Source organism: Enoplosus armatus, chromosome 9 (assembly GCF_043641665.1).
Source record: "Enoplosus armatus isolate fEnoArm2 chromosome 9, fEnoArm2.hap1, whole genome shotgun sequence".
Classification (NCBI taxonomy): Eukaryota; Metazoa; Chordata; class Actinopteri; order Centrarchiformes; family Enoplosidae; genus Enoplosus; species Enoplosus armatus.
Genome location: NC_092188.1, coordinates 26,052,853 through 26,064,161, shown reverse-complemented (window position 1 = coordinate 26,064,161; position 11,309 = coordinate 26,052,853). Strand labels below are relative to the sequence as shown.

General features: G+C 42.2%; 1 protein-coding gene across 4 annotated transcripts; it reads left to right on the top strand.

The window, feature by feature from the left end:
• The first annotated feature begins 566 nt into the window (after positions 1-566).
• Positions 567-11,017, top strand: vegfaa (vascular endothelial growth factor Aa). Of its 4 annotated transcripts, XM_070911662.1 has the most exons (8): positions 567-819; positions 2,878-2,920; positions 4,020-4,043; positions 5,238-5,434; positions 6,386-6,462; positions 6,550-6,582; positions 8,634-8,765; positions 10,911-10,932. In XM_070911662.1, exons 1-8 carry the CDS (start codon positions 754-756, stop codon positions 10,930-10,932), a joined length of 594 nt encoding a protein of 197 aa, XP_070767763.1. In that variant the 5' UTR covers positions 567-753. The 4 variants fall into 4 exon arrangements, with proteins under 4 accessions (XP_070767763.1, XP_070767762.1, XP_070767764.1 ...); XM_070911661.1 differs by lacking the exon at positions 4,020-4,043; XM_070911663.1 differs by lacking the exons at positions 4,020-4,043; positions 8,634-8,765 and having other exon boundaries at positions 10,911-11,017.
• Positions 11,018-11,309: the final 292 nt, after the last annotated feature.

Genomic DNA, 11,309 nt, shown 5'->3' with positions numbered 1-11,309 from the left:
GAACAGAAGGTCCAGATCCCAGATCGTGCACCCCCCACCCACCTCTGCCATTGGTTCCTCCCAGCCGCCCCGCCTCCAGCAGTCTTGTCTGACCGCTGATACTCGGCCACATTTAATAACGCATGAAGCCGCCTAGAGGGGACAGAACACGAGAGAGGCTGGTACCGCTGCTGATCCGGGAAAAGCTGATGTCGGTGCTCCCTCTAAGAGCTTTATAGAGAGAAAAGAAGCCGAGGCACAGCACGGGAACGGACACTAATTAAGAAACACAAAGAGGAGAGGTTTGCAAGAGAAAGCTAAAGGATCACTATATACCGGCAAACACACACACACATACGCCGTCATGTTGTGGGATCAATGAGCGTAAAGACAAACACCAGTGCGTAAAGTTGGTGAGCTGATCCACTGTGAACATTATTACTGTCATTTTTGGAGGATCACTGTATCCCCGAGGTCCCGGGTCCGACGTGGATTTTAGAACCCATCATAGTGTCTTTGTCTCTGGATGAGCGAGGCTTGTTGGATGGTAAGGGTTCCAGAGGAGCGCTGCTGGGAGACACTGGACTGGTCCCTGTGAACGTGCCACATGCGTGTGGAAGATATGGATTTGCTTTTGCTATAGCCAAGATTTGCCGCGGTTTTTTAAAATATTCATTTTTTATTTTTTGACTGAGTGCGAGTTGTTTTGTTGATATTTTTTTGACTCTTCCACGACCGCAGAGATTTCAAGACTCATTGTGCGGAATTACAATCATGAACTTTGTTGTCAGTTTGGTACAAATCCTTTTGGCAGCAGTTCTTCACCTATCCACTGTAAAGGTGAGTCTGAGTTTATGTGCTTAGTTAGTGCTAGTATTAATAATTAGACAGGGACGTCTGTTCTCTTTTCACACGTGCCTTTAAAGCTAAACAGCTCTCTCTTGGAGACACCTGTATTTATTATTTAAGTGTTGCACAAAGAGCTGACATTCATAATGAATAAACATGCAGGGAAACATGTTGGTCAGTTATAATAACTGAAAGTGTAATACGGACAAATGTATTATGAATCTTAATTTGCCTGTGGGTAAACTATCAGCATTTTCTTTTTTGTTTGATCTAAAAGCCTCAATGTATGCCCTTCTTTTCTTTGCAAAGCCAGATTCTTTTTTTTAAAAAACGGCCAGTTTAAGATTTGCTTTGCTTTAAGAAGTGCAGAGATAAAAAAAATTGATGAATTAATTGGTAAAATAATAGCATCAAGAGTGTCTTTTGATTCAAAGACAATCATTTAATTTCGGCCAATTAGTTGAGCCTACCTAGTTATGCAGAAATAAAGCTTCAATTTTGGCGTGCTTCTCGTCGCCTACGACCCTCTAACCTGGGTGTCGTGGGAAGAAGTCATAAAAAGTTGTTATCTGGATTAAATTAATGCTGTTTTCTGGGTAACCTATGTGCCGAATTGAATGGTACTCGACAAGATTCCCCAAAACGTCCCCATTCATTACTAATGTTATACCTGGTCATATTTTCGGAGAGTGTGCATTAAACTGCGATATTTCTCAATGGAGTTCTGCCTGACACGCCTTCACGAGAGCTAAACGCCTAGTGTAGTTGGAACTCTGTAGTCCTCTGCTATTCAGCCGCAGGGTTTAGTCCCAGTATTTATTTTTTTCCCACGGTGATCTGGAGTGTGTGGAAGCTGAGACCCGGTTTCTCCTGTCCTGCCGCCCTGCATGATGCCCACCTCGTTCCCACACAGGCCGACCCGCTTTCTCACGCAATATCTCTGCCGGTTACAGCAGCCACATAAGGTGAACGGAGATCTCGAAGAGATGCCGACTCGTCACGTCAGGTTTTTACGATAAAAACAAAGGTCGTTTCCTGTTATACCTTTCAAAATAAAATTAAGCCACATTCAAGCAGTTTGATGAATTGGAGTGAATCATTAGAAATTAATGCATGCTTTTTTGCCTGTGAAGACATTCTTGGAATTGGAAGTGACATGTAAATATTATCACACCACCACTTCCATACACTATAGACATCAAATGTGGCCTGTTTTACATGTATGACCAGTTAATTGTTGGAATATTGCTGGAATAGATCGATAATGTATTGTCTTTCCTTGGAGGAAATTTGTTTCCATAACCTGTACACACATAAGAACAATTAAGGAACTAACACAACAACATAGCCACAAAGAACAGAGTACAGCCACAAAAACATTTGAGTGTTATCGCACGAAGCTCTTACTTTTTTTTTTACAGATCCAAGATCTGTATCTGTGGCCGGATGGGAGTAGTGTGAGTTCAGGGGGTGGCTGGGGTCTGCTATGGTGAGTGCTTTGCTTGCGATAGCAGTGGCAATGAGGGCGGGGAGAATTTCCATTTAAATGTAATTTTATTATCTTTTAGTTATCATACAGTACATTACATTTAACTGGTTGAGCAACAGGCTGCAACGCTTTTATTTTGAAGGTAAATCAGCCTTGCTCCTCAGTGTTCGTGACTTGACAGATACGATGCATCTGACTGCACTTGTTAACAAGCAGAAATGGAATGGAGATTAAAGCCTATAACAACCATGTTTTTAGTGTGCAACACTCTTGTGACATCTTTACTCTGATGTCAGTCTTAATGATGAATCATACCTCATGTCATGGTAAGTAGTGTCATTAGAATGGTGATTTGGCTGCCCTGATCATCTTTTGGTGTAATGAGCTGCCTGTAAAATGAAAATAAAAACCTTTACATACTGTCATACTACGATGTGTACAGTAAAAGTTAACGAGACAGATCATTTGGATTTGTTTTATGGTCATGACGTTTTTATAGAGGCAATGCTGTATGCAGATGAGAAATATTTAACACCTGGTCTGATGTGCATCTCTTACAGACTGCCAGCATTAACAAGGGAGTGGAGAAGAGTAAAAATGAGGGTAAGTTTTCTATCTTTAACAGAGCTGTGTCATATAAAGAATTATTTTCTTCTGTGTGCAGGCCAGATGGCCATAGGGCCACCTAGTGGACATGTGATGAACATTTGTATTTGCTCTGCCTTAGACTTATTAGATTCTTTTCGTTCGAAGCTTTGACATGTGGAGAGTTTTTTTGTTCCTCAGTATAAACTGAGGATTGTTTTTCTGTATAGAGAAGACAGCAATCAAAGTTCCCAGTGATGAAAGGTCTGTTTTGGGACTTTGGAGTCGCCATAAAAGTGGGGCCGATTTCAAAACGAGAGTTAATGTGAGAGAAAATGTGGACATCAGTCAAGGCCTCCGCAATAATACACAGTACATCTTTTGTGTTTCTGTTTTTTTCCACCAATCTGTGGTGGAGGAACACAGTCAATATATGAGCAGACAGTCAGCCTTGGTTCAATGCCGTACTCATGTTTGTGTGACAGTGACACTGTTGTGATGAGGCCAAGGTTGGACCTGTTGGTTGGTGATGGATGGAGACACAGACCACAAACAGCATCACTGGAAAAGTTGTGAGGTTATTGTTAGTGTTTGTGGAGGAGCAGGAAGTCTTCCATCTGCATGCTGCTGACCTTCACACAGCCATACTGTCAGAGATCACACCACCTGTCATATACACTGAGATAAGACTGTGGTCTGGACCGTTATTGGTATGACTTGTTAAGTCCACCTCAGCTAAAACCCTAAACCTAATCCTGAAACAAAGTAGTAAGTGGACCTTGAGTTAAGACTTTTTTGTTCGTGATTAGGCGACATGTCACCCAGTGCAACAGTGTAGTTTTTTATGGCACAGAGGAAGACGATATAGCAGGCTGTAATACACACACAATAAGTATTAGTAGATACATTTACTCTTGGTTTGAGTCTGCACATGAGATTTGGTGAGACACTTAGAGAGTAGCACCAGCCTTATCTATAAAATGATGATGTAATACAGAGCAAATCTTTGCAACCTTGGTTAGGAGGTAGAACCAGTTGAGTGTGTTGACATGAGGCTGTTGTCTGCTGACAGTCTCATGAACCAAACACAGCCAGTCTCTCCAGTAGCTCTCTGTAGGTGCTGCTCATGTCTGCTCGCCAGGTCACGAGCCAAAACTGCATCCATTCATTATAGAAGTGGAGAGATACAATTTTGTGTGTCCACCTTTGACATGATGGAGGTTCCTTCTAACCACAGCCAGTCAGAATGTCTTTATTATTATTCTTTCTATATCAGATGTCTAAGCAGCTTCCACTGTGATCTGATCTGATTTTACTCAACAGTCCTCATCATGCCTCAGCTAAAGTAATGTGACTTCCGTGGACAGGATGGTTTAAATACTCAAAGACCTCAAGGATCGATCAGTGTATTATTTGTAGAATCAAAAAAAAATCATGAAGGTAATTGGCACACAGTCAGTCTGTAGCATTAGTCCAGAGGCAGAGCCTGCACAAGGGTGGGCTTCCTGGGGTCACATGGCAGAGGTGAACCCTGGCGCCATAGTGCCTGAGGTCACTGCTCTGACAAGCCAGGGGTCAGGAGTTAGCAAGGGGTCGCTGGGACTGTGGGGTGGATTATTCTAGGCTGCACAGAGGATGGAAATACAGAGAGGGCTGGCATTAAGTCTTGATCTTGATATTATAGGATTCTAAGTGACATTGTTTTCAAAACGTGGAGCTTTCTGTTCTGATGCTTGTGTGTCATGTTGTAAAAGCGTGCAGAGGGGATGTTAAACTTGCTACACAGTATACATCCACACTCCACCTGCAGTAGATTTAATTCCAAGGTCACACATTCACATGAAGTGCTGTTTCTCCTTATCAATTCAGTCAAGGTGACATCTTTCTGTGTAGCTGCTTTAGTGTAATTACTTCCACTGAAATAACCCCTTCAATGTCAATGAGTTGTTTACTCCTAAATGTGGGTTGCTTGTAATTTTTGGTGGTCTTAGAAATTAACCTCTTCTACTTTTACTAATTACAATTAAGATTATCACTGGCATTAAAATGTCATTGTTTCTGCTCAGGTCACAGATCTGTGGCACTGTTTGCTTGCTGAGCTTGTCATGTTGTTGGGCACCAGTTCGGAAATAAATGTCTGTGGCAAAAGATAAACAAGTGCTCTCTTCTTAACCAATAAAAAACAAGCAGTGATAGCTGTATATTGAAAAACACAGGAAGTTGGGCTGGATATGTATCCATTGTTACATAAAACTAATCTAATCTAATCACTTTTCTCACTGGCTATAAAGATGATGGCGATAATGATGATGATCAATCCTCTTCTCTTTTTTAGTCATCCCTCTCACGGAAGTCATCACCAAGAGTATGTGTCAGCCTAGGGAGGTGCTGGTGGACATCTTCCAAGAGTATCCGGAGGACACTGAACACACCTACATCCCATCCTGCGTGGTCCTCAACCGCTGTGGAGGCTGCTGCAGTGACGAAGCAATGGAGTGTGTTCCAACGGAAACCCGCAACATCACGCTGCAGGTGAGCCTTGGGGACGACCGGGGTCTCCTGTTGAACTTAACTGCTGAAATAAATAGACACCATATTCATGGACAACTATGGGACTTCATCCTAGCACTCAAGTAGACAATATTACTTAGAACAACACCTGTTAATTGTAATTTGTGCACACAATGTATTCATTCAAGTGAAAATGTTTTTGATTTATGCATAAAAATGTATTCTTGACCATGGAAGTAGTAGTTTGACAAAATAATCTTTAGACAATGTCCATTTACTAGCTTTTTCCATAACTTTCAACCACATCTCATGGCCTTCATCAGCAGATGGAGTTTGCTTGGTTGTCATGGAGATGGCTCAGTTGTCATCATGTGATCCAAGTATGGAGTTGTATAGTATTACGTGACTGAATTTCCATGCCTGTGCCATCTCCATGAAAACTGAGCAAACTCCACCCCCCGATGAGACCATGAAATGCTGTTGTAAGTTCAAGAAAAAGCTTGTGTTAAGATTAATTTGTCTAATTTTAGAGCACAATTTAGTAGCTTCAGTAACTTGTGCTCTCAAACAGGTAGGGTTAGTCGCTCTTTGTAATTCTTGAGATAAGCACTATGAAAAGCATAGTTGTCAGGCCAGGGCTTTGTTTTGTACACTTGGTGCATGTCTGGATTGTCAGAGCAGAGAAAGTGAAGGCATGGCATCTCAGATATGTTGTTTACACCAACACAGTGTGTTTACACAGTGTGTCTGTGTGGTCAAAGCCCCTTGGGTCTCCGACAAGGCCTGCAGTTTGTCATGGATGTCAGCTGAAGAAGTATAGGGACGTACAGTAACACAGACGGTTCACATCTTCGAGCCGTTCGGTTACAGAGCGGTCAGGGCTGTAGTGTTTAGACTGTGAGTTACACAAAGTAATGTTGATGTTGTTTTAATCTAAACCTTGCCTTGTTATGTCCTCTGTTTCTCTTCAAGGTAATGCGGTTTAGACCAATGGTAACGCGACATACTATTGACTTAAGTTTCTCAGAGCATCAAAAGTGTGATTGCAGGTAAGAGACTATAGACCTCACATTCTTTCACACACAGTGACAGTGATGCAATAAAAGCAAAAATCTAAATCATCTTTTTTATTTCAGACTAAAGCCAGATGTTCAAGCAAAGAAAGAATAGTAAGTACGTGTTCTATGTTTTTCTTCTGCTTTGTCATCTGTTATAGAGGATGGGAGTGTGTGTGTGTGTGTGTGTGTGTGTGTGTGTGGGGGGGGGTGTTCCAGAGTTGGGTCTTCCTTCAGATCCTATCTTTACAGGGCTCTCACACTTTGAGCATGCTCTTTTTATGGCAGCAGGTTTAGTGCTTTATGGTGCGACCATAACAGCGTGAGTGATTGAGGCGTAGCCGGCTGGCTTCAGACCACCCGCTGCTGTCTGCACTCTGGCTCCAGTTGCACAAATCTGACCCTCGACCCTCTGCTACTTCCCCAGTCTAATCGTAGCAACAGGTGTCATGCAGTTAACCTATTTTTATTTTTAGTGGCGTAAATAGAGGATGATCTCGGAGCCGAGCTGGGTGTCGTTCGTTGAGAGAACTCACTCGTTGTCACAGTTGACATAGGGTTGTGTGTGTGTTTGACGTATGCATGTGGTTTGTGTGTGTCTTGAGGCTTCTCAGCGGTTGGTCAGGTTGTTTAATTGGATAAGAGGAGTGTGTGTGTCTGTGCCTTGGTGGGTTAAAAGCTGATGGAGTGGTGGAGGAGAGATGGGATCATGTTAGCTAAGTCAAACCCATTTGTCATGGGGCTGAACTGAGTTGAGCTTCATCCGGCCTTGTTGGATGTCTGCCTGTCACTGTACACGTATGCAGCTAGTTTACCCTGGCAGGGTGGAGTAGAGGTGCTATAAAGAGGATGTGCTCGTTCATGCAGTCGGTTACAGGAGCATACATCCTGATACACCTAGCACAGTCCTGTGCTGTGGATCAATATCCACCCCTATTAATGAGGAGACTAGGTTAGAGCAGATGTTCTGTTGGTTGATTACCTCCTGTTTGGGTCGAAAGAGTCGAAAGCCAGAGACACCAGCAGGATTGTTGAGGTGATGCTTCAGTATGTCTTGGCATCAGCATGGTATCTTTCTTGATGGTTGATACCAAAGAACGTTTTGCTATCTTCTAAATTAACCTTTTGTACACAGGCTCCATTTACCTGTGTCCTTCAATATTTATTCCATTTCTATGGCAGCTAAATGAAGTTGCCACGGCATTTGTCATATTATCTGTATGAGGAATGGTTATCTTTAAGGCTGTCTGCTGGTCTGTAGTGTGCTGCACTGATAAGTGCTTGCTGCTTCTACTCCATGATTGGGATTTTTTTTATCTGTTGCCATGTTTCCTTTTGTTTCAGATGATATATGGCCACAGCAGCTACAGTTCAGAATGAAAGTACAGACCAGCAGTGTGTTTAGCTTAAGATCATTGCAGCCTTGAGAGCTTCTCTGATAAGTTCTGCTTTGGGTTGCTTTGCTCTTGTTTTCATACAGGAGGTCTAGAAAGTGATACAGAATTGATCCTGCTGCGTGGATGTGTGTTGTGCAAAGCAAAATTGGTTCAATGAGACAAAGCATAGTTCCTTGTTGCCCCATAGTAACTACCCATATATATCTACTTTTGTCCTTGTTGTGTCTCTGGTGTGACCTTCCATCTCATAAGCTGAACACTGTAACAGATACTACAGCAACTTCAAACTATTAGATGTTTTTCATCTTTCAGATTTTTCATCTTTGAGTGCCTGTTATGGGTCACTGTTCTGCCTCAATCACATTGCAGCATCTACCCCTCTGGGATTTATTATAAAGTGTTGGAGCAGTTTGCTCAGTTGGCTTTGGCTGCAGCTGCTTGACTTAAGGTTTTGATGATGGGTATTTGACAAATCCTGGAATCATCTGCTGTTGTCTAGAATTGCCTTTGCTCCTACCAAAGAAAAACCTTGATGTAAATTTCAATATTTTGTCCATAGCATTGATTTGTATTGATTGGATTTGATGTATTAGTCTTATAGCTGAAACAGTCACAAATGCGCTGTCTTTACAAAGTGATCTTGGGGGTGGGTGGGGTGTGAGGAGGGGGAGGGGATGTTGCATGAGTGTCTGTGTCTGCCCTTCCTGCAGAATTCGCTCTATAGCTTAGTTCTCTCTCTCTGTTTCTCCCTTTTTGCTTCCCTTGCAGCCACTGTGCGCCTTGCTCAGAGAGAAGAAAGCGCTTGTTTGTGCAGGACCCTCTCACCTGTAAATGTTCCTGCAAATTCACACAATTAGACTGCAAGTCCAGGCAACTTGAGTTAAACGAAAGAACTTGCAGGTTTGTTTACCATACATACACGATAAACAGCGTGCCTTGAATCTCCTTTTTTTCCCACCTGTCTCTCCGCCCATGCACAGATGGATTTCTGCTGAGAAATGCATGCTTCGCCCTGCTTTTTGATGTTGTGTTGGCGTTTGTAGATGGGAATGTGGCAGCTCCGTGCTTCTCTGTGCTTGCATTGTCTTTTGTCAGATGCAACAGTCACATCAGATTTAAGTATTGATGAAGTTTTGAGATTACCACTAAAATGTTACTTTAATCCAGTCTGAATGGTTAAAATATTACATGTAACTGTTTGCACGACACTATTCAGCTCAGACTTAAAACATTGGCAATATTCATTATAAAAGTGGTTAGAAACTCCCTGACACACACATTCTATGTTAGGTCAGTCTGGATGAAGCAACCAGCAAGTAATCTCTACAAGGACTTCATCATTTGTTTATCTTTTCCATTATCACAACCTGTTATTGAGTGAAAAGCTTGTGTCTCAAAGATGTTTTTGGTGAAATAAGATTATATATATTCAGTTCACCCATATTTCCCCACTTACCTCTGGTGGTATCTAACTTATCTAACTTTGCAGACCGTTTTGATTTTATTTGTCCAAGTTTTAAGATATCCCCTTTCTACCACCCAAATACAATACTGGTGAAGGCAATTTCATTTGTGGTGCTCAAAGAAGAAACTGTTTCCGCATTACTCTTAACAATACATAGACCTCACTGTGAGCAGTTTCCATAGGGATTAATTCTTCAATAGAAAGTAGTTCCAATTTTTCAAGGCCTCCTGGCGAATGGTTAAGATGCATATCACATAACCACAATGTCCCCGGCTTCACTCCGGCTGGGAACCTTTGTTGCATGTCACGTCCCCATCTCTCTCACTTGTTTCCTGATATTTACCTCTTGTATTGGGGTGAAGTCAGAAATCTCACAGACCAGTATCTGAATAATCTATAAATAATAAAACCTGAAAAATCTTGACACACGGTCCATTTACTACCTTTTTAGTCCCAGAGCGTTCTTGGTCTTCATAGGAGGATAGTGGTTGCTCAGTTCTCTTTACTATGCTGATGACGACCATGAGATAAGGCTGAAACGTCTTGGGGAAAACGTTAGTTAGTGGATCTTGAGTGTTAAGAACCTTTTTTCTTGGCCAGATAGCTCTAGAAGAAATGTAAATATACTTTTTCCATTCGTTTTTTGAAATCAAGAAAACCACCAGTTTGCGGATACAAGGTTTTTACTTGCCAGTGATCATATAGTGTATGTATCTACCTGTAAGGGAAGTGAATTTAATCTTGTTTCCAGTAGACAAGGAGTCAAATAAAGACCTCATGCAATGATTGTTGTTATTTTGAGGTTTGTGGATGATGGAATGCTGATAGTGTTCCTGCTGCTTGCATGTCACATTCACTGGCTCTGTTCATGAGTAAAAAGCACTCAAATACTAATGAGTGGAGTTAAACTCATCATCCTGACTGTGTGCAGCACGTAGCCAAATAGAGAGGTGCTGGGGCTGCTTCCTCTAGTTAACAAGGCTGACCTCTCCTGACCCAGCTACTCCCATGACCTCTGACCCCCGAGGGACCCCCCACACTGCTTTGGATGTAGAGAGCCACACACTTCTGGGTGGAGTGATCACTTACATGATTCCAATTGGCTGTTCAGTGTTCAGGAGAGAAAGTGAAGGGGACCTAAGGATGGGGGATGCCTGTTCACCCCCACCACGCCACTCAATGCCAACCTCCAGTTCCAGCTATAGCCCTGCCTCCTGAACCCTAAGCTACCACAGTCTCAGACAACATAGTGACATGAAAACTTGAGGTTAAGGATAAATCAAGTGTTCATGTTTTACTCAATTTCAAAAAAGTACTGAAATTTACTGAAAAAAATACATTTCCTACACAGCAGAAAAAATACCATGAGGTGGAAACTGATCCAGATCATCTACCACCCACCCCCCAACCTCCCTCACTATGCACTTCTGCTTCCTTTTCTGCCCCTGTCTCTATATAGTCCCTTTTTTTGCATGGAGGAGATATGTGCAAGACATCTGCTCATCATATTCTGTGAGACGAGATTGTAAAACCAGTTTGCTGCTTGTCACTTAACTAGATTTCCATCTTCTCCTCCACAGATGTGACAAACCGAGGAGATGAGACCAGCAACACTGTTATGAAGGAATTATTTTCTTGGCACCGCACTTTGAAACATGAGGATGCATTCCCTGCAAGGACGCGAAACGACGACGCAGGACAGGACATTCTGGACACAGATCTTGCCACTGTCTGTTTCAGCCTGAAGATTAATATATATGTACATATACCATAAGTACATCGACAATGTGTATTGCTGCTACATAAAAAGACACTATTTAAAGCGAAACGAATGCGCCACTGGCGTGTGAATGGGAAATGTTTCAGTGGTGTTCTGCTCATGGGTAGAAGACTAGAAGAAATCTTTTATTTTATGTAACATTTCACTGGATGCTGGTCTGCTGTGAATATGAATATTTCTTAGTAATAAAAACTGGTGA

What these genes read in the sequence shown, in the direction of transcription:
- vegfaa (XM_070911662.1), top strand. Translation starts at nt 754, where the DNA reads ATGAACTTTGTTGTCAGTTTGGTACAAATCCTTTTGGCAGCAGTTCTT. An exon ending in TGCTCATGTCTGCTCGCCAG is followed by an intron (nt 4,044 to 5,237) that starts GTCACGAGCCAA and finishes TCTCTTTTTTAG; the next exon opens with TCATCCCTCTCACGGAAGTC. An exon ending in GTTCAAGCAAAGAAAGAATA is followed by an intron (nt 6,583 to 8,633) that starts GTAAGTACGTGT and finishes CTTCCCTTGCAG; the next exon opens with CCACTGTGCGCCTTGCTCAG.